This window comes from Photinus pyralis, unplaced genomic scaffold, assembly GCF_008802855.1.
Source record: "Photinus pyralis isolate 1611_PpyrPB1 unplaced genomic scaffold, Ppyr1.3 Ppyr1.4_LG1, whole genome shotgun sequence".
Classification (NCBI taxonomy): domain Eukaryota; kingdom Metazoa; phylum Arthropoda; class Insecta; order Coleoptera; family Lampyridae; genus Photinus; species Photinus pyralis.
Window position 1 is genome coordinate 31,751,102 of NW_022170249.1, and position 23,088 is coordinate 31,774,189.

The window sequence follows — 23,088 nt, forward strand, 5'->3', positions numbered from 1 at the left end:
CAGGCCCACACTGGATCTTTCACTGGTACCAGCTCTCCAACTAATAATGGTAAATGATGTAAAAAGCACTGCATTTCACTAGCAGACATTTTTAGCTTATTGCTGTTTAGGTTTTTCACTGTAATAGAAACAGATTTATTACCATAATCAGAACGATGATATTGAAAGTTTGCTTTTCGGTTGTTTAAAATTGATAATGTAAAATATTTTTTATCATATACAAAGCAATTTAAAATTTGACAAAGTTCTACGTGGCAAATCCCCTCAAAAATGTCATGCATTATGTCTACCGATATGTTGTCTGCGGCACGAAACGATGGTATAGCATTGAATACACACATTTCCTTGATTCCTGTTTGAGATACATCATTTTGAAATAAATGTTGCCAATAGTCTTCTGCCGTCCTTAAGACAAGTTTGTTTTCTACCGTTTGTTTTTTCATTTCATCTTTGTGAGATCGACAAATTCTGCAAAAAAAGTTTGCAGAAAAAGACCGTGTAAACCCCATTATAGTATTTAAGCCTAAATTGTCTCCTACTAGAGCAGATAAAATTAAATATACGCGTTTAGGTTTGGAATTAATAGTAATTTGTATACCATTTTCCTCTAAATTTTTTAAAAGAGAGCAAAGAGGTCCAAAATTTTTAGCCAAGCCAAATTCTAAACTTGATGACCGTGTAAGACACGCTACAAAAATGTTATTCAATTTAGAAATATCTTCAGAATTTAATAACGGAAAAGTAATATATACAGCTGAAAGTTTTTGAACTCCGCTTTTTGATCCCAATGGATTGTTGATTTCAAAGTCGTCTTGATATACTAAGTAAGGTATTACACATTTGTTATCAAATTTTAGATCAATTTTGTTTTTCCAAACGCTACCACTGCATATGTTAGTAATTTCGCTTTGATTATTAACTTTTTCCAAATTTGTTTGCATTGATTGAAAAACTTTTGGAGATTCTAAAAATCTTCTTATATTATCTTCTAGAGGCAACAATATACCTTTCGAAATGTTCAACATTTCGTCTGGCGTGCAACTATTGTTTATTATAAATTCCATAGGCTCAGAATACAAGTCGTTTTTTGAAAGATATTGTTTTAATTTATATTCCGATTTAAACATATCAAATAAATTGGTAATTTTTTTCAAGACATTGATCATTAACTGAACGTCCTTACTGTCGGGGTTTGTTTTTTGTTTTATATAATCCATTAAAGGAAGTAGAATTAAATTTTGAATAAACTGTACTATTTGTATAACAGTTTTTCTATTTAAGGAGATGGTGCCAAAAAGATTAATAATAAAACCATTAATTTGGTTCATGATTTCATAATAATCATTTTCCAAATCAGCACAATTTAACATTGGCTGAGGTATATCTGCGCTATGATCTATGAGAGAACCTGCACATGATTCATTTAAAATATTGTTTACATTTTCGGTGGGTACAATGCTTATTTCTTGTTGTAATGGTCTATCTGGTTTATCTACTTTATGATCTTGGACACAACTTTTAAGGGCGTTTAAATGGTGGTTAATATGACGTTTAAATGAGTATAAAGACTGAAAGGATTGTGGGCAATCTGTACATGAAAATGTTGATAAAGTGTTTTTACACTTATGTACTAATTTTAAATGGTTCATATACACGCTTGCATTTTGAAATGTATTATTGCATAAAAAACATTTCATTTTAAGAACAATGATTTGACAAAAGAAGGACAGATCAACGAATCATTTCAGATATAACTGCATTTAGCGCTGTACTAATTTTAGTTAAATTGGGCAATTCATAAAAATAATTTTCAAAAAACTGCCACACTTGCATACATTCAGACGGATACTTTAGGTTAAAAACATGATATATCTGAAATGTAGTTGAAACAGCTTTTAAAAATGAACTGCATTCATATAAGACATCATTAATATATACATAAAAAGATACCAAATTATGAATAGAGTCACCTACCACAATGATGGTGGGTTGGAATGTCCTGTTTTGCGATTCTAATTCCGTTTTTCGTTTTTCTATGTAAGTTTGTACATACGTTTTATCCTGTAATACAAAAATGTCAAATAAAGATAAAACTCAAAAATTACCTTACCGTAACGTGAACTGCAAAAGAATTTTGAGCATCCAAAATAGATGGTCTATATGGTTTTTCTTTCCCCTTTTTTATTATATGAGGAATAAATAAAGCATTTAAATTTATGCACAGTATGTAATGTTTAGAATCTAAAAGTAATTCTTTTAATTACTTGTATAAATTAAAAGTTGTATACAAACCTTCATTAACTGTCGGAGATTCTAAATAATCTAATAATAATTTGCATCTTTTGTCTTTAATATCTCGTAAGTATATAGGTTTAATTTTAATAGCAAATTGATCCCATTTTGCAAAGAGCAATGTGTTTTTGTCAGGATAAATTTTATTAAAGTCCAGTTCAATCTGTAAAAACAAGATTTTTTTAAACATTCAATTAAAAATTTAACTTACCAAAGAAACAGCAATTTCTTGCTTTAATATGGGCCATCTCTCAAAAATGTTAACATCTCCAGCAATATCTTTCTTACGTTGCCTGAAGGTCCTACCCCACTTTTCATATACTAAATTAGGGGGTGCTGTATTGTACCGTAACCATTCGTAATCTCCAAAACTTTCCCCTCCTTCCAAGTCATCATTATATTCACTGGTTGACGAACTTATGTCGTCTACTGCCTTTCGTTTCAAATTGTATCTACTTTTTATAAGTCCTTGTTGACGATATTTTTTGCAAAGACTATAGTACTTTTCAGCTAATTTTCCCCGTTGTTTTTTACTATTTAAGTATGTTTTCTAAAACACAAATTATATAAATTCGAGTAAAAACAGTAGCACTGTTACCTCATCTTCAGAAGGAAAATTGATTTTTATTTGGTTAGCTGCAGTTTCATATTCCTTATGAGACACTTTAATATTGTTGTTTAACCAAAACTCAGCGATTAAAGTTGAGACAGTATTTCTATCATTCACAGATAATGTTTTATGCGTATTATAATTATGGATAGTTACTTTTCCAGTAACTGAACTTTTCATTAGGCTTAGTAGGTCCTAAAAATATTTCATGTAAGTACTTTCCAAAAATGGAGATTGGCAAAAATTAAAATGACTGCAATTAATTAATACTCACCAATTTAACACAATTTTCGGACCCTGTTACCTCATCTAAAACAACAGGAACTGTATTTAACCAATTTTCAATTGCATTAAATGATGGATCTGCACTCACAGAAACAGTACTTGCAAGCGGTGTAACATATCCCTACAATTTGAAATTAAATATTTGCTTTAAATAGTAATTTTAAACCATACATTATCTCGTTTCCAAGCAAATAACTGTTGCCTAAATTTTATTCTCACTCCAAATTTCTCTAATGGAATGAGATTGTCGATGTCAGTAACCGTCAATTCTTTTAATACTTCGATATCAATCTTTTTCGCTAAAATAAATACAAACTATAATAATTACCTACATAGTACAAAAACAGAGAAAATTAAATCATAGTTGAAACAAATTAGTAACTCATTGAATACTGCTTAAATGCTTACCTTCAAAGTCGGCAACGAGCTCCTCCAGCCCCCACTGTCGAAGCAACACTTCACAATTAATTTCATCCATAAACAAACTTAATTAAACAACAATAAATTATGTTGATAGGTAGGTACAAGTAACTTCTTCAAGAATACTGTATGCGAACTGCGAACGTCAACTTTAACCGGAATGACTATTTTATTTTGTACGGCACAGCGGAGAGATATAAATAGCAAAGAATTGCTTTCTTTAATACAGCCATTTAGTAGTTGATTTTGCAAAATATGGTGACACATTGATTAAATTTAGTAAAGGAGCTATTTAGTGTACAATGTATCTAAAGTTATGTAGCTTCAATATACAATAAGTTTTTGTATTTTTAGTAAAAAGCATTAGGTATTAACAAAACAACTAAATAATAGTTCTTTTAGCCAATGTTGTAAGATGAATTAGCGATAGCATCACCAACTAATTTGAAATATATGTATCATCAAATTCACGTTTCTCGACTATATAAAAATGTAGATTATTTAAACAGTTTTCTTTTATCTAATTATAATTTTTTGTTTTGACTACTAATTTTTTTTCAGTGTATCGTTTTGCGTAATTTTCTAAACAAAATAAAAGGTTAAACACATACATTATACTAATTTACTTACCATTTTGTAACTCAATCGCAGTTTCTCGATCCACACACACAATCACATCGTCTAACTGTACTTGTACCAAAGTTTCATTAGTATCATCTACAGTACTCATTGTTTTCCTCTAACACAACCTTCACAAACCTCTTTCAGTAGTGAACATTGTATTATTAACGATGATGACAACTGATACAGATAAAATGTGGATTAACGTTTATTACATGTTTTAGCCATTCTACATGTCAGTATATTGTACATTATTCTGTGTCTATTGTATAACAGCAGTGATACTAAACATAACAACATACAGGGTGATACCATATAATACATCTCCCCTTATAAATTTAACTTAACAGGCTTAACTACAGAACGACCAGAACGAGTTTGGTACTGGAAACTATTTTCTACCTTATTACTATCAGTGGCAGTCACATTTGTCTTAATTGGTACGTCTACATTTGCATCACGAATGTTCTCAATATTAACATCATCATCAAGGGTGTGATTATCGGGTACATGTTCATTTAACGATTTCTTAAGATCTACTCTATTTCTTCGAATCACATTGTTTGAATTGTTACGTATAATGTATGACCTTGGTGAACTATGGGGTTCAATTACTTTACCAGGGTTCCACTGATTTGATGCATGATCGTAAACTACAACATTATCATTCGGCATTAGTGGTTTTAAATTTCGTGCATTATGATCGTAATATGTTTTATTATAATTTTGTCTTTGACCGAGTTTTTCTTGCACGTCATCGTAAACTTTAGGCTTTAACAAATCTGCCGATATTGGAACTTTGGTTTTGCATATGCGCCCCATTAACAACTGTGCTGGTGAATAATTAATATGCTTCAACGGAGAATTTCGATATTGCATTAAACTCTAAAATATGTCTTTTCCTTCTTCAATTGATTTCTTAAGTAAGGTCTTTGCTATGCCAACTGCTTTTTCAGCAAGACCGTTGGATTTCGGGTAATACGGACTACGAGTTACAATATCAAAATTCCACTCTTTTGAAAACTGTGACATTAAATAACTATTGAATGGAACATTATCACACACTAATAGATCTGGACAACCATATTTGGAAAAAACTGACTTTAATTTTAAAATTACTTCATGTGCAGACTTATTTTTTATAAGAATAAGTTCTAACCAGTTAGAATATGCGTCCATGATTACTAAATAGGATTTATTGGCATATGAAAAAATATCTACACCTAGGTATTCTCTGCCATGGTCGATCTGGTAATGGATAACTTAAAAGTGTTTCCTTTTGTTGTTTTCTACTAAAGCGTTCACAAATTTTGCAAGATTTAATGAACAGTTCTATGTCTTGACTTAAACAAGGCCAGTAAAAGATTTGTCGAGCCCTTATCTTAACGTTTTCTATACCAATGTGACCTTCGTGCAATTTGGTTAGCATATATTTTCTGAGCTTCAAAGGCACTACTAGCTTATGTTTAAAAAATAATAAATTGTCACAAATAACAAGGAATTCTCTAAGTTTATAGAAATGTTGTGCTAATTCAGGTATACACTTCTTTTTTGGCCAACCTTTATGTACAAAATTTATAATTAATTGAAGTTGTTGATCAGAATGAGTTGCTTGTTTAAGATCATTCTTTAAGTTTTCCGACACCGGTAAATGATTAACAGGTGTATGTACACTATAGTCGAGCTCAGATTCTACAGTGTTTGTTTCATTTAAAAATGCTCGTGATAAAGTATCTGGTATGTACAAATATTTTCCAGGTTTGTAAATGACTTGTGTATCATAATTCAACATTTTTAATAACATACGTTGAAGTCGAGGTGTTGCTGATTGGAGATCTTTTTTAAAAATGCTCTCTAGAGGTTTATGATCCGAGTATATCTTAATATTTTTGACACCATAAATGTAATAATGAAATTTTTGACAACTATATAAGATCGCTAACAACTCTTTCTCGATCTGAGCGTATTTTACTTCACTCTTATTAAGACTTCTAGATGCAAAAAATATGGGGTGTCCATTTTGCAATAGACATGTTCCAAGTCCATCTTTTGATGCATCCGTCTCGATTTCAATTGACAATGATGGATTAAAATATGCCAAGATTGGAGCATTAGTAAGTAAATGTTTTAACTTGTCTAATGACTCATCATGTTCCTGTAACCAACTCCACTCAACATCATCTCGTGTTAAATGCCTTAAAGGTGCTGTTACCTTTGACATATTGGGTGCAAATTTACCTAGAAATTTTGCCATTCCAAGTAACCTTAACAGATCATGTTTATTTTGTGGCTTTGGCATCTCTAAAATTGCACGGACATGAGATTCACTTGCTTCTATCCCTTTTTTAGTGAAAATTTGACCCATAAATTTTACTTTCTCTTTTTTGAATTGCAGCTTATTGCTATTGAATTTAATATTGTGTTTCAAAGCACGCTCTAACACTAACATCAAATTGTGATCATGTTCTGATTCTGTGGCACCTGTGACTATGATGTCATCAAAGTATACACCAACACCATCGATATCTCCGAAAATTTCATAACTTCTTTTCTGAAAAACTTCCGGAGCTGAACTTATACCAAACGGTAATCGACAAAACTGGTAACGCCCAAATGGTGTACCAAATGTGCAATAATCAGCCGATTTATCATCAATTTTTATTTGAAAGTAGCCATCCTTCATATCCAACACTGAGAAAAATGATTTGTTATGCAATTTTGCGGAAATTTCATCGGCAGTTGGTATTTGAAAGTGCTCACGTTGAATAGCATCATTTAAGTATTTAGGATCTAAACATAATCGTATCTCTTTATTTCTTTTTTCAACAATGACCAATGGGTTTAACCATTCTGTTGGTTTCTCAACTTTACGAATAACCCCAACTTGTTCAAGTTCATCTAATTTATTCTTAACCTTAGCATGCAATGTATGAGGTATCCGTCTTACAGTCTGAACATGAGGTACTGCATTTGCTTTTAAAGTTATTTTATGTTCAACTGGAAACTGTCCAAGACCTTCAAAAACAGTCTTATATTTCTTTAAAATATCATTAACATCATTAAAACATGGTTTTACATCGTGAATCTTTTTTATCAAATTTAAACTTAAGCATCCAGGTAAACCTAACAATGGTACTTGACTTTTACCATCAACAATAACAAATGGAAAATCTACCGATTTACTATTAATACAGCAATGTAAATTTACTTCGCCAATTGGTTTAAGCTTGAAATCATTGCTTCCATAAGCAACAAGAGCAATGTTAGTTTGCTTTATCATCTTATTACTATTTAACCGATTAAATACTTCTAAAGGCAAAACATTGACCTCTGCACCTGTGTCCAACTTAAGCACAACAGAATTACCTTCGAGTAGTACACTCTGCATCCATACCGTTTCATCATTTCGATTGATTGCACCAATACATTTACTAACAGAGCTTATATAAAATTGATCTGGCATCTCTCCTAATAATTCTTCGGCTTCGACATCATGAATTTGTTTCCTTTTCTCTCTCGAATTCTTGCAGACTGCAGCAAAGTGATTTTTTTGATGACACTTACCACACGTCTTTCCATACGCGGCACACTTCCCTTTTGCATGTTTGTAACCACAATACCCGCATTTCATTATGTCGGCCCTGGATTCTGCATGCTTGTGCGATCTACTTGAGCTTACTTTGTTGATGGAACTGGCACACACCTCATTTTGTAACTCCTTGGACTGTGCTTGACTTGACTTGCTTCCGTTGCCCTACAAAAATCAACTGCCTTTTGCAAGGTAAGAGCTTCTTCACGCAGTAGTCTTTCCTGGGTGTTTTTATTCGCAATTCCCATTACAATCCTGTCCCTGACCATATCATCTTGCTCCTTGTAATCTGTCGTCTTTACGCCTTTACGTAGCTCCGTCAAAAAGTTGTCGAAAGTCTGTCCCTCTTTTTGTACAATACTGTTAAACCTGTACCTTTCAAATATAACATTCTTCTTAGGCGAACAGTACTCTGCAAACTTCTTTAATACCGACTTTAAGGATTTTCTTTCCGCTTCCGTTAAAGTGAACGAGTTATACAAATCCAGTCCATCGTTACCTACAAGATTTAAAAGAACAGCTAACTGCTTTGCTTCCGATTTTTGATCCAATTCAGTTGCCTCAATGAAAATTTGGAACTGCTGTTCAAACTTTCTCCAGTTATCGCTAATGTTTCCATCCAAATGTAGAGGTTCCGGGGGTTTAAATATACTCTCCATTGTTCTTTCCACCTGACACCATGTATTATTAACGATGATGACAACTGATACAGATAAAATGTGGATTAACGTTTATTACATGTTTTAGCCATTCTACATGTCAGTATATTCCTTCGGAAACTTTCGCTATATTTACAACAAGCACGTACTTTTGTAGTCAGGATATAAATAAAGAAAACAAGATTATGCTAGTTGGTGCATGACGTCACGCAGGACTTTAAAATCGGGATTCTCATTCTGAATTTGTGTGATTTAGGTGAAAAAAATTTATAGAACATAACGCAAAATATGCCAAAAAATTTGAAGAAATCGTTAGACCACCTTTAAAAATGCTATAAACTATAATTGAGCGCACTATAACAAGAGGAAGGACAAGCGTTTTTCAAAATATGGTAGATACCTACTTATGCTAAAAGCATCTAAAAATTTTGGAGTAGATTACTACATAAAATCTAGCATAAAATATTGATTTATGTAGGTACACAAGTTATAATTAATTGGATGAAAAATGGATTCGATATATTCTTTTCAATAGTAGACTTTACACTGGTTTGTAATTACATCCCTAGTTCTAAAATGAACTATTTTTAAAGGAAAAAAGCACGAAATAAAAATTGCACGCCAAGAAACAATTTGCTAAGCTATTAGTGCAGCGGAGAACCGGCGCTAACTCGCTTATTTGAGGTAGTTTTTTTTTTATTATGAAAAATTCACGGTAATGTTATAGAAAATAAAATAATCACAATGCTTTGGAGCATCGAATGAGCTATACATATTGGAAATCGATATCGTGAAATAAAAAGTTATGAGAGTTCAAAGTGCGCACTTTTCATCTGCTACACGAATTTTGGAAGTTGACGGTCATTTTTCTAAAAACTGTGCATAACAAGGTAGGTAAATATGAATGCTTTAGATTCTGCTATAAATGTAGTTTCATTTTACAAAATGAATTATTGATGTATATCGCTTAGTTGCGGAGAAAATAAATACTTTCGGTGGTCTAGTCGCGCGCGCGAAAATGAGTAAAGTTCAACTTTAGCGGCCTATAACTTTTGTCAGGACCATGGGAAAATGTCGTAAAGCGAGATTCTGAAGGTTCAAACATTTCTGAACAAAATGGTGTGGGTCCCAATTCTTTCTACTCCGAAAAAATTTTTTGAACGATTTCGCGGATCTCCGTTGCACTATACATATGTGTACCATAAACTGCGAAATCCTAAAGCACAGTTATTTTTAGAACAAAGGGCTACTGTGTATTGTCATATTGTGTTGGTGTTATTCACAAGCTCCGACCTTGTGTGGGTGTTGATTGTGATGCGATTTCTTTGACTGTCTACTTTTAGTCCAGGAGGCAGCGACATTTTTTATGCACTCATTTCTATAAAGTTGATATTCTGCCATTTTGATAGTACGAGTAAACACAAAGTCTACCACTCACGCAAGATGCATAAAAAATTATTCAATTGAACTTATTTCTACATAGATGAAATTTTTGTTTCAAAAAGTTAATGTCATTTCAGACACAAAAAAAATTGGTCTATACTTTGTTTCACTGGTGCTGAACCTGACGTCATAAATGTGATTCTCTCTTCATTACATTTAAATCGATTGAGACAATTACGTCATTAACGTAAGTCGTGACAAATAAACCAATTATTGATCTGTCAATAATATCAATCCGTCAAATGATTTTCGTTAAGGACAGATTTCCAGTGTGCCTTTTGATTAGGTAGTTTGTGTTAAAAGTGAAGTTGATGATATTCATCAAAGTTGAAAACGCTTAGGCAAGTCCACAGTGCAGCAAATCCGTTAACAGACAAGTATTTTAAAAATTTTACATAATGGTTCGATTCGCTCATATCATGAATTTAGGTCATTACCGTTACAATTAGGTAAATATGACGAACCGATACACAGAAGGTGAGCAAAGTTTGATTTTGAGGTTGATTCAGTACTTCACAGAAAGAAAAAACTACCTAAATATGAGAAAAATAGTGATCGAAACAAGTCTTTTGACCTCAAAATCCTTCCAAAGCTTATAACCATTGCTAGAAGGTTTCGATGGTGATTGACTAATAGCGAGTGCCTCAGTATTAGGCTCCGATGACATCAATTCAGTCTCGCTGACATTGCGTTGTTTGGATGTTTAAGAACCTTAATACAATGGCTGGGAGTATCGGTTGAGGTTGTGGTTCCTTAGTATTAGGCTGTGATGACATCAATTTCGTTCGTTGAAATTGTGCTGTTTTGATGTTCAAGCGCCTTAATACAATGGCTGGGAGTATCGGTTGAGGTTGCGGTTCCTTAGTATTAGGCTCTGATGACATCAATTTCGTTCGTTGAAATTGTGTTGTTTTGATGTTCTAGAGCCTTAATACAATGGCTGGGAGTATCGGTTGAGGTTGCGGTTCCTTAGTATTAGGCTCGGATGACATCAATTTCGTTCGTTGAAATTGTGCTGTTTTGATGTTCAAGCGCCTTAATACAATGGCTGGGAGTATCGGTTGAGGTTGCGGTTCCTTAGTATTAGGCTCTGATGACATCAATTTCGTTCGTTGAAATTGTGTTGTTTTGATGTTCAAGAGCCTTAATACAATGGCTGGGAGTATCGGTTGAGGTTGCGGTTCCTTAGTATAAGGCTTTGAAGACGTCATTTCGTTCGTTGAAATTATGTTGTTTTGATGATCAAAAACCTCAATGCAATGCCTAGCAATTCTGGGTTGAGGTTGCGGTAAATTAGTATTAGGCTTCAAGTACACGTTATACATGTATTCTTGCTTATCCCTAAAGTTCCAATGTCTTGATTTAAGGTTCACTTACCTATTGGTTAAAGCTACGTTCATTGATCAAAGGATCGGGCTACATAAAATCAATAGCAGTGAATCAATATGCATCGCATTAATATTTTAGTGTGCCTTGACAAGACATGGGGATCAAAGATGGTTTGATACAACGTCCCCGGTCATTAATTTTAGAATCAGAGTAGAGTAGGTACATTAATTACCTATAGAAATGCTCAAATGACTTATTATTAAAGCATCAATTGTAATTATTTGTACTGATATATGTTGACACGTTTTTAGACAAAATACTTACCCTGCACATAACTGTGATAAAAGTTGAACTGAGACACAGACACAAATGAAATACGTTATGCCTCATTTATTAATAAAATATACTTACAAAATACAAAATGAGACGCACCTAGTTCTCGCCTGATTTCAAAAAGTCTTTAAGTTCATAAACTTTAGTATAACTTTTGTTTGATTTTACATTATATAAATATGTTTCGATGAATGTCCAAAACATGTGGCACTCATTCGGATATTCGAGATTGAATACGTGGAATATTTTGAAACAGATGTCCATTGCGCGTATTATGTTATAAAATTTGAACTTCACGTCGTCGAAATAAACAAAAACCTCTCCTATTTCTTTGAGACTCTCTGCAATGGCGAATAAAAATGGCTGTATGGCTGTACCTTTGGACTTCCTGTGTTCTATCCATTGCTCTACTTGTTGGGCAGATTTTCCCAGGTAGAGGAAATACTGCTGAGAGTCTCGAATAGTGTATTTTGTAATTTTTTTCTTGCCGTTTATATCGGTTTGTGTTCCTCGATTGCTGGGCACAAAGAACCCATGAAGAAGCCACAGAATTGTGGCGTTCCGACTATCTATTGGTAGAAAATGAAAGTTAGTGTGACAAAGTAATACTTAAGGTATACTATGTAATCGTAGGTAATATTATCTACGCAATCATCAATTGATATTTTCGATAGTCGATTTGAGGACACGAGAAGCTGCATTATAAGTTAATTTCTACTTACGCTCTTCCATGTCTTCGTCCAGACTTTTTATCAAAGTTTTCAACTCTTTGTCTTTGATACTATTTGCGAGGAATTGTATTATCTTATTCGCACCGGCCTCCCAAATTGAAGAAGGGTCTTTACTATCTCTATTGAGAATGACGAAATCAAATTCAATCTGCAAAAGTAAATTACTTTATTGTTAATATTATTTAAAATCTGAATGATTCCACGTACAAATCTATATCCGGAGGGAGTTTTATATTGCGGCCACTTCTTCAAAATTTCTGCTGTTGAATTGGCTGTTCTGATTTGATTCAATCGATAATTCCCGCACGCCTTCCAAAACCGATCGAGCTCTTCGGCAGATAGATCGTCATTGCGCAGTGACCTTATTATTATTATGTTGGGTGATTGCTTGGATTAATATATTAACACACAGGTAGCGGAACAGATCTTTATTAGACAATTGTCATGTCACCGGCCATCGAGCAGCTGTCGTGTCAAGCGTACCGGCTTCGTCTTGGCAACCTTTACGAAAGACATAGTTGCCACGTTTTATAACATACAGATATACTATAACATCTCCCTTTCCTTAATAATACAAAGTATACTTAAAATAACAAACATTACATATAATTACAAACATTACTACAAGTTTAGTCTACTTGGGGTCTTAATTAAACGACCTGATCGTGTGTGCCTTTCAGAATCATTCACCTGTATTTCAGAATCATTCACCGTTTCTGACCTAATTAGGTTTGGAACAATTAGTAATGAATTGTCTGAATTACTGTTAGTTAATAATCCTTCATTATCATTATTAACATCAGTAATTTCAGTTTCCATTGTTTTTAAGGGTTTAAAGAACATTCGGTTTCTGCGGTATAATGTGCCTTCTGCATTTTGTACTTGATAAGTTCGTGGTAAAGGTCCTACACTTACAATTGTACCTATGTGCCATTTTTTATCTGCAAGTGCCTTTTTGAATAACACTTTTTGTCCCACTACGAGATCATTAAGAGTTTTACATGATTTATTGAAATAATGAGATTTTTTAAAATTCATTCTTTCAATAAATTGTTTTTGCTTATTCAAATCTGTTAATTGTGATTGCAAAAGAGATTCTTTAATGGGTAGTCGCGTTCTGAGTAAGCGACTCATTAACAATTGTGATGGGGAGTTCAAACTTTCGTTAGGAGTTGTACGATATTGTAGAAGAGCCAAATATGGATCTTCATTGCACTCAAATGCTTTAATAATCATATTTTTCAAAGTGCCTATACTCCTTTCTACTTGACCATTTGATTGAGCATGGTGTGGACTAGCTGTCACGTGATTTATATGCCAAGTTTTAACAAAGTTAGCAAATTCATTGGAACCAAATGGAGGACCATTGTCTGAGATTAATGTGACAGGTATTCCATGCCTTGCAAAAATTGATTTTAGTTCTATTATAACTAGTAAAGCTGTACATCCTCTTTGCATTACTGCTATTTCTATGTACTTCGAGAAATAGTCAATGCAAACAAGATATTTCTTATCCAATACATCCATAAAATCTACCCCAATCTTATACCATGGTACTAATTTTATTTCATGTGGCATTAAAGGAAGTTGACTGTTATTTCTGCTGAATTGCTGACACGTAATGCATGTAGACACGATATTTTTGATATCGCTACTCATGTTCGGCCAAAATAATGAGTTTTTTGCGAACTTAATACATCGATCAATACCAAAATGTCCTTCATGGATTATTGCCAGCATTTCCTTGCGTAGTGATGATGGTATTACGATACAATCACCTTTAAAAACGATACCATCCGCAACATGAATAAATTCAGAAAATTTTAAAAATGGTCGCACTTCTAAGGGAATATTATTTCTATTTGACGGCCAACCATCTTGATAATATTTACTTAACGTTAACAGAGTCTGATCATTGTTCGTCTGTTCTCGAATTTTGTTTAACTGTTCAGAAGAAACTGCAAGATTGCACACTAGTAAATTTACATGTAAATTAAGATCCTTATCAAATTCATCTGATATTTCCAGCAGTTTATCTGACAATGGAGCCCTAGATAAGGTATCAGATACAAACATTTTATTTCCTGGCACATACTGAACTTCAAGATCATAGGCTTGAATTTTAAGCATAAATCTTTGAAGACGCTGTGGGACCTTATATAAGGGCTTTATAAAAAGGGGAATTAATGGTTTATGATCAGTGTGCACTAGCACTTTTTGTCCATATATGTACTGATGGAATTTTATACATCCATATACAATTGCAAGAAGTTCACGCTCAATTTGTGCATAATTTTGCTGACAGTCTGTTAATGAAGCAGATGCAAAAGCAATTGGGTTAATATCATGCGATATGACAGCTCCAACTGCATATTGAGATGAATCACATGATAGCGTAAGTTTCTTGTTTGTATCAAAGTACGTTAATACTGGTGCTTTAGTGATAAGGGTTTTTAATTTGTTAAATTCTGTTCTATGAATTTCATCCCAATGCCAAGGGTTGTCTTTTTTAATTAATAACCTCAACACTTTCGTATGATCAGAAAAATTTATGATAAATGACGACAAATAAGTTAACATACCCATAAACCTTTGTAAATCTTGCTTATTTTTGGGTTCTGGCATTTTAACAATTGCCTTAATTTTTAAAGGATCTGGATGAATGCCACGACTTGAAAATACGTGACCCATGTAGGTTACAGAGGTTTTACACAAATGCGATTTATTTGGATTAAAACGCATATTCACTGAACGAGCCCTATCAAGGACCGTTTTTAAAACAGAATTATATTTCGCCATCCAATCCGAAGACATTAGTTAGAATACTATGTAGTTCGTCCTTCTCGAACTCAATCACGAGTGTTTAAAGAAAGGTATATAGGAGCAAAACAGGCCCAATCCTAGGTCCGCCACTGGCACGCAGCTCGCCAGCGCCTACCCGAACTTAGGTACTTCATTCTTCGTTTTCTCGTGCTCACGTTGTGTTGGTTATTAATATTGGATTATAATTATCTCTATTTTAGAAATGGGAAATCAAGAAAACACCGTTCTAGGAGCAGAAGTGTCTCGAAAAGAGAATTACGTGACCGTTTACGTAGGTTAGAGAGTTTGTTAGTTTCGAACAAGGAGAATTTACCCCGCCATTATAACAGTAGCGGTGCAAGCTCGAGCGGCCATTGCTCTCGATCTCGTTCTAACCGGGATCATTCCCCAAGAAACGGTTGCGGCGATACACGTAATTCAAACCTTTTTTCAAGTGGTAGTAGGTACACCAGGCATACCAGTTCGCCCCATGCTTCTTTAAGCACCACACCGTCACCTTCCTCAAGGCGCGATCGGTCCCCTCGGGTTTCTTTAAGCCACAGGGATTCCCCGGACTTGCAGGTCACCTTCAGTCCGAGGCCAAGTGCTTCTCCGGAGCCACCATTGGTCATTCGGGATGATGCCATTACCGAACCGTTGGTGGACGAGAATATTCTCTCTTTAGAGAATATCCCTTTAGATATAGACGAGTTTGCTGATGTCCTGGGGAACGACGGCCCGGTCAAGTCAACACAGGCTGCTAACTTACACGAGGCAATTGCGTCCCGTTGGACCCATATTTTACAGAACGGTGTCTCATTAGAAACCCTTCAAAAGCTGAGTGAACAATATAGCATCCCGGGAAACTGTTCACTACTTGCTCCTCCTGTGTTGAACCCCGAGATCCTTTCGGTTCTAGCGAACGACAGATCAGCTCGGGACAACTCCTACAAGGAGATTCATAGCAGAACTGCTACCGCTCTGACTGCCATGGGTAGAGCGATGTCGTTACTTTTACAGGACAGCTCAATTGCTAAGGACCTTCGAGATGCCATTTTAATGCCTTTGGGTGATGCTAGTCGTATTTTGGTAAATTCGCTTTTTGTTATCTCCGATACCAGGCGCAAATTGATAGTACCAACGCTCAATAACAATATAAAAGAAGCTCTAGAAAAGACCAAGCCAGGGGAGCTTCTCTTTGGCGCCAACGTCTCTGAGTGCGTACGGGACGCAAAATCTATACAGACTGCAGGGAAGGAGCTAAAAGCGAGTACCGGGACAAGATTTTCAACAGCCAGAGGGGGACGGAGCGAAAGTTTTCGAAGACGGGATTCAAGAGCCTTCGCTACTGAAAGAGATGGCCGTCCTTTAAACCGCTTCGGCCCGACCCGTCACAGAGGTGTGACGAGGTCATCCCGAGGGCACAAACCCCATCTAAAGAGTTACAAACGCTAATTCAGGTAAGTCCTATTGCGGGCAGACTCCATCATTTCCTGGTTAACTGGCGCAAAATAACGACAAACCCTATTTTACTCCAGTGGATAGAAGGCTATGAACTACCTTTCGCCACCCCACCAAGTTTTTGCATCGGGCACTTACCTAAAGTTTGGACAGCCCAGAATTTAGATATGTTTGATGCAATCAAGTCTCTACTAAAGTCCAAAGCAATAGTGAGGTGCGAGTCTCACCCGGGACAGTGTGTTTCCAATATCTTCCTAGCGGATAAACCCGATGGCGGGAAACGTTTCATTTTGAATTTAAAGTATCTTAATACTTTCCTAGAGTCTCCCCATTTTAAAATGGAGGACATTAGAACTGCTTTGAGACTCATCAAAAAAGACTGCTGGTTTACATCCATCGATATTAAGGACGCCTACTTCCATATACGAATCCACCCAAATTCTAGGAAATTTGTAAGATTTGAGTTTGATCGGCAGTTATACGAGTTCACCTGTCTGCCATTTGGGTTATCTCCCGCGCCCTATGTTTTCACTAAACTCATGCGCCCGGTAACACAATGGCTGCGATCTCATAATATTTTGTGCGTGTGCTACCTGGACGATATCTTACTATTGAATTCTTCCTACGATGGCTGCCTCCGTAATACTAAGGTAGCAGTCGATTTTTTGCAGTCTCTGGGATTTTCCATTAACTTACAAAAAAGCCGGTTAATCCCTAACAAGACCATCAAATTCCTGGGCTTTATGCTCGATTCGGAGCAACTCACAATTTTTCTGCCAATAGAAAAGAAAGAAAAAATAAAGAAGTGGACCAGTAAATTCTTGTCTTTGAAACGCTGTAAAATTCGCGATTGGGCAGGTTTTATTGGCTATCTGGTGTCGGTCTGCCCGGGAGTCAAATACGGGTGGTTACGTACCAAAATTTTCGAACGGCACAAACATTTGGCCCTCCAGGTGAGTGAAGGGAGGTACTCTGCGTCAATGTCACTGCACGTAGACTTACAGCGAGACCTTATTTGGTGGCTTACTTCAATTGACGCTGCTTTTAATGACATTAGGAAGGATCAATTTGTGCTGGAGGTTTTTTCAGACGCCTCGCTTACTGGTTGGGGTGCTTGCTGCGGAGAGAGTAGAATTCGTGGGTGGTGGACTCCTGAAGACAGACTACATCATATCAATTACCTAGAGCTTTTAGCAATTTTCTTTGCACTTAAAGGTTTTGCTTCGTCCTGCTCCAACAGCAACATCTTATTAAGATGCGATAATACTACTGCGTTATCTTATATTAATAAAATGGGGAGCATTCACCATTCAGCGCTTTTTGATCTCACAAAGAGGATTTGGGAATGGTGTGAGGAGCGAAACCTTTGGCTGCACGTGTCCTATATCAGCTCTTCGGACAATTGGATAGCCGACAGAGAATCCAGGAGCCTAACACCCGAAACCGAATGGAGCTTAAGCAACAGGGCGTTTAAGGTGGTGACCAAACGCTTCGGGTTACCAGAGATAGATTTGTTCGCGTCCAAAAACAATCACAAATGCCCTATTTATGTTTCCTGGCAAAGGGACCCTGATGCCGTCAAGGTTGATAGCTTCACTATTCAATGGAGTAATCTGGCCTTCTATGCTTTCCCTCCATTCGCCTTGATCTTAAGAGTATTGCAAAAGATAATCGACGACAAGGCTGAAGGAATTGTAATTGTCCCAAGGTGGGAAAATCAAGCCTGGTTCCCACTCTTTTCTAACTTATTGGCCCAAGAGCCAATCGTTTTTCATCCTAGTAATGATTTGTTATTTCATCCTTACAGCAAGCAACCCCACCCTTTGGCGAACAACCTTTCTCTACTGGCGGCCAGGTTATCAGGGAAGCGTTTACACGAAAGGAGCTGCCAAAAAATGTAGTAGAAACAATTTTGCACTCCTTATCGGAAGCAACCATCCAACAATATGGAGGGACGTTCAAGCTCTGGTGGCCCTACTGCGCCAAAAAAGGCATCTCTCCCTTTGACGGCACACCTGCACATGTGATGGAATTCCTGCAGTATCTCTACGATACAGGCAATCAGAGCTATGGAACTTTCAACTCGCATCGTTCGGCCCTATCTCTAATCTTGTCCACCGATTTAGCTGGCCACCCAGTTGTTAGTCGTTTCCTGAAGGGAATATCGAAGCTGCGACCGCAAAAACCTCGATACGATGTGGTTTGGGACCCTCACATAGTGTTAAGTTTCCTGGAAAAACGTTCTACGCCCACCTTGCAAGCGCTCTCCGAGAAGCTAGTCACACTTCTGGCTCTTTCAACGGCTCACCGAATGCAGACGTTTTCCCTAATTCGGCTACCCAACATCATTGAGTCAAGGACTGGGTTTCAAATATTAATAGAAGACAAAATTAAAACTTCTGGCCCGGGAAGAAAGCAACCCTGTCTACAACTTCCATACTTCACTGAGACTCCTAATCTTTGCGTAGCCACAACATTAAAGGAGTACTTGGCAGCGACTAAACAACTACGCACGTCAAACACTGATTTCCTCTTTATTACATACAAGAAACCTCATCGGATAGCGAGTAAGCAGACACTAAGTAGGTGGGTGAAGGACACGTTGGAACAGGCTGGTGTGAATACCAAAATCTTCAAAGCACACTCTACCCGCCATGCTGCAACATCGAAAGCCTTCCAATTAGGAGTGCCAGTGGAGACTATTCGTCAAACGGCAGGATGGACGGCGAAGTCCAAAACTTTTTGTAATTTCTACAAAAGACCGTTTTCGGAAGCCAACCTGTTTGCTAATACTGTACTTAGTTCTAGCTAGGTCAACGTAGTTCTAAAATTATTAAACCAGTTCAGTTCGGAAAGCAGAGTTCTTTCTCACATATCCTGAAAAACCTGTCATCTTTAAACAGCTACATAGTATTCTAACTAATGTCTTCGGATTGGATGGCGAAATATAATTATACGATCAAACGAACTTACCTGTGAAGTTCGATCGTAATTATATGAGACATCCAATCCGAAGACATTACACCCTTCCCACCCAGACCCTAGGTTTTTCAGTATTTAATCTATAAACAAATGAAGTACCTAAGTTCGGGTAGGCGCTGGCGAGCTGCGTGCCAGTGGCGGACCTAGGATTGGGCCTGTTTTGCTCCTATATACCTTTCTTTAAACACTCGTGATTGAGTTCGAGAAGGACGAACTACATAGTATTCTAACTAATGTCTTCGGATTGGATGTCTCATATAATTACGATCGAACTTCACAGGTAAGTTCGTTTGATCGTATAATCATGTTCCTTTTTTGTACTTCCAAATATAAGCAGATCATCAAAATAAATAATTACATTTTTAATTTGTGCAAACAGATCCACCATTGTAGCATGGAATATTTCTGGTGCAGAGTTAATACCAAATGGTAACCTCAGGAAACGAAAACGTCCAAAAGGAGTTATAAAAGTACACAGTTTAGATGATTGGTCATCTAAAGGTATAGTCCAGAAACCTGAATTTGCATCGAGAGTTGAGAAAAAACATGCATTCGCAAGTTTACTTGTTACCGAATCTATATTCGGAAATGGATAATGAGACCGTTTAATTGCTTTGTTCAGATTTCTAGGATCCAGACAGATTCTTAAATTACCATTTTTCTTAGTGGTTATAACTATACTATTTACCCATGCAGTGGGCTCAGATATTCTTATTATAACCCCTAAGTCAACCATACGTTTAAGTTCTTTTTCCAAATCCTTATGTAACATAAAAGGAATTTTTCGCAGTGGTTCAATGACAGGCTTAATATTTTTATCGACTACAAAGTGACATTTCATATCAATTTTACCTAAACCTTCAAATACGTCCTTATAAGTTTCCAAGACATTGTGTTTTTCAGACTGAACTTCACTCGTCTGATTACTTTCAGAATCGAATTGCACGTTGTGAAGTCTTTTCACTAATTTCAAATTAATACAAGCTCTTAATCCTAAGATTGTAACACAATTGAAATTTGCAACATGAAATAATTCGTGCGACTTCCTTAACCCTACTTTACAAGTCAAATTAACTGAACCAATTACATCAATATTATGTCCTGTAAACGTACTCACCCTTGACGAACAAGGTGTGATATTTGAGTTCGGTAAGCCCAAAGTTGTGAACTTAGACAAACTGATTATGTTCGTTTGAGCTCCGGTGTCCAATTGGCAAATGACTTCTTTGTTGTTAATGTGTACGGCAGATTCCCATGATAAGGATTTGACATCAGAACTGGGAACATTTTCACACTCGACCATCCCTAAAAATAAATCTTCGGTTGTAGACAGCTGATGAACAGTTCTTGATTTTTTCTTAAAACAGCATTGCACGAAATGTCCTCTTCTGTGGCAGTAATTGCAAATTTGAGTTGCTGCAGGGCATCTATATAGATGATGTTGACCACAGCGGGTACATGCACTATCGTTGCTTGACGGCGATCCATAATTATTCTTAGGCGATGTACTCGGACTGACAGATTTTCTTCTCTTCGTGTGGCTTTGATTGACACGCTTTCTTCTTTGAAATTGATTATTTATTGCACCTACGAACGATGCTGCTGAACTTAACTGAGACATCTGCGCTTTTGTAAGGGATGCGGTCTTCGCTAGTTCGACTGCTTCATTTAATTCGATTGGACCTGCTCTAATTAATTTTTCCTTGATGTAGTGATTGGATTCGTTTAAACCACAGGTAAAAATGTCTTTAATCAAGCTTTCACGTAGTGCTCCCAAGTCGCAGGACAGGCTAAGATTTGTTAATGCTGTGACATAATCCTCAAGGGATTCATTGCTACCTTGCTTTCGTGTTATAAATATATGCCTCTCAAATGAAATATTAGCGGTAGGTGTAAAATGTGCATCAAACCTCGTTTCTAGCTCGTCGTATTTCACAGAATCCAAGTTTTCGTTAAAAGAATTGTAGATTTTCAAGCAATCGGGGCCCAGGTAGTGAAGCATTAAGGCGACTTTTCTTGCATCACTTTCTTTGTCAAGACCTGTAGCTCGCAGATAAATTAGGAATTGGGTTTTCCAAGTTTTCCAGGCTTGTGATAAATCAGGTGCACGCAGATTCATAGGCTGAAGCGAACAAGATGCCATAGGTGCTGCTCTACTACACGTGCTTCTACAACAGATTGGTTAGCATTTGAATTTGACGGATTTACTTCATTGTCTGGCATGACGGGCTTGATTCTTTATTTACTGACAGATTAATTTTAGACGACAACTTCTGACACCATATTATGTTGGGTGATTGCTTGGATTAATATATTAACACACAGGTAGCGGAACAGATCTTTATTAGACAATTGTCATGTCACCGGCCATCGAGCAGCTGTCGTGTCAAGCGTACCGGCTTCGTCTTGGCAACCTTTACGAAAGACATAGTTGCCACGTTTTATAACATACAGATATACTATAACAATTATATCCTCCGCGTCCTTTTCTGAATCTGAAACAAATAATAACGTAAATTGATAAGCATATAAACTAATATATTGAAATATATATAATATATACAAAACATTTATTCACTTACCAAGAGCAATATCAGTCCTGCTTGTATCCGTTTTTTCCGTTTTTTTCAAAACAGCTTTATTGAATCTACCGTTGCTGTTCCTCCATTTATTGTAGAGGTTTCCTCTCTTGTTAGTGCGGTAGAACTCCTAGAATTTGTTAAGTTGGAGTCAATATTTTGAACTGAATTAATTAAGCCCAACTTACCAGCTTCTCAGTCGGAAATCTCTCGACTATCTCTCGTTCCAATTGATAGCTTGCTGCCATTGTCATGGGGATGCGATTATCCTCGAAGTATCTTGCTATTAAACTGATCAGGGCTCCTCTCTGTTCGTTTTCAAATTTCGAATTTTTTTCCCAGTATTCCATCAACAGCGCTGCTTTCGGGGAGTCTTTCAGAATAGTTGCCAATAGCACTTTGGCACCTGATCCCGCATCGGTTGAATGATGGGATTGAACACGGTGACCTTATGTCTGATGGTTCAAGATTGTCCACCCAGATGGATGTGCTTGCGAGCTGCCTTGTCATACCACTTCCAGTGGGCCCAGTTTCATAGGAATTTAGAGGGATACCAATTGATTGTCTCCAGAGTGAGAGATAGTGCTCGAATTCAATTCGCGTTCCAACGTCATATTTTTCGAGCAACTCCCGCACATGGTGTCTCCCCATCATTTTGAGCTGAGGCACGAAAACCTTCTGATCTGAAAAAAAAACATGTCAAAATACTTATCAATGCTTATATCGATGGGTTTTTGGCAGAACATCGTAAGCGACATATTTGACAATTTTACGTTTTTTTGGTGTAAACTGTCGCTTACGATAAGCGGAAGGTCCCTGCAAAACATCATAAGTAAATAATTAACCGTTTTCTTTCAATTTAAAAAAGAAAATTATCGTAAGCGCCAAATTTTATAAACAAAGTCTGTCAAAACATCGTAAGCGAGGACCTTTTACCGGCAGAACATCGTAA

At 36.3% G+C, this 23,088-nt stretch overlaps 5 protein-coding genes across 6 annotated transcripts; 2 read left to right on the forward strand and 3 right to left on the reverse strand.

Annotated features, from left to right (window-relative positions):
• Nucleotides 1–1,192: 1,192 nt before the first annotated feature.
• Nucleotides 1,193–3,513, reverse strand: LOC116159422. Of its 2 annotated transcripts, XM_031472391.1 has the most exons (7): nucleotides 3,359–3,513; nucleotides 3,177–3,308; nucleotides 2,891–3,097; nucleotides 2,504–2,842; nucleotides 2,293–2,455; nucleotides 2,111–2,241; nucleotides 1,193–2,061 (listed from the first exon to the last, which is right to left on the reverse strand). In XM_031472391.1, the coding sequence occupies exons 3-7, from the start codon at nucleotides 3,080–3,082 to the stop codon at nucleotides 1,732–1,734; spliced, it is 1,155 nt and encodes a 384-aa protein (XP_031328251.1). In that variant the 5' UTR covers nucleotides 3,083–3,097; nucleotides 3,177–3,308; nucleotides 3,359–3,513; the 3' UTR covers nucleotides 1,193–1,731. The 2 variants fall into 2 exon arrangements, with proteins under 2 accessions (XP_031328251.1, XP_031328252.1); XM_031472392.1 differs by lacking the exons at nucleotides 3,177–3,308; nucleotides 3,359–3,513 and having other exon boundaries at nucleotides 2,891–3,126.
• A 4,390-nt stretch (nucleotides 3,514–7,903) lies between these two features.
• On the reverse strand, nucleotides 7,904–8,476 carry LOC116159695. The gene has a single exon (XM_031472743.1). The coding sequence runs from the start codon at nucleotides 8,474–8,476 to the stop codon at nucleotides 7,904–7,906; it is 573 nt and encodes a 190-aa protein (XP_031328603.1).
• Nucleotides 8,477–15,337: 6,861 nt separating this feature from the next.
• On the forward strand, nucleotides 15,338–18,476 carry LOC116159706. The gene is made up of 5 exons (XM_031472754.1): nucleotides 15,338–15,406; nucleotides 15,697–16,513; nucleotides 16,555–16,574; nucleotides 16,653–17,528; nucleotides 17,580–18,476. The coding sequence occupies exons 1-5, from the start codon at nucleotides 15,338–15,340 to the stop codon at nucleotides 18,474–18,476; spliced, it is 2,679 nt and encodes an 892-aa protein (XP_031328614.1).
• Nucleotides 15,349–19,523, forward strand: LOC116158588. Its single transcript, XM_031471394.1, has 2 exons — nucleotides 15,349–16,574; nucleotides 18,383–19,523. The coding sequence occupies exon 2, from the start codon at nucleotides 18,602–18,604 to the stop codon at nucleotides 19,385–19,387; it is 786 nt and encodes a 261-aa protein (XP_031327254.1). The 5' UTR covers nucleotides 15,349–16,574; nucleotides 18,383–18,601; the 3' UTR covers nucleotides 19,388–19,523.
• Nucleotides 19,524–20,622: 1,099 nt separating this feature from the next.
• LOC116159713 (uncharacterized protein K02A2.6-like) lies at nucleotides 20,623–21,986 on the reverse strand. Its single transcript, XM_031472768.1, has 4 exons — nucleotides 21,922–21,986; nucleotides 21,016–21,725; nucleotides 20,675–20,973; nucleotides 20,623–20,631 (listed from the first exon to the last, which is right to left on the reverse strand). The coding sequence occupies exons 1-4, from the start codon at nucleotides 21,984–21,986 to the stop codon at nucleotides 20,623–20,625; spliced, it is 1,083 nt and encodes a 360-aa protein (XP_031328628.1).
• Nucleotides 21,987–23,088: the final 1,102 nt, after the last annotated feature.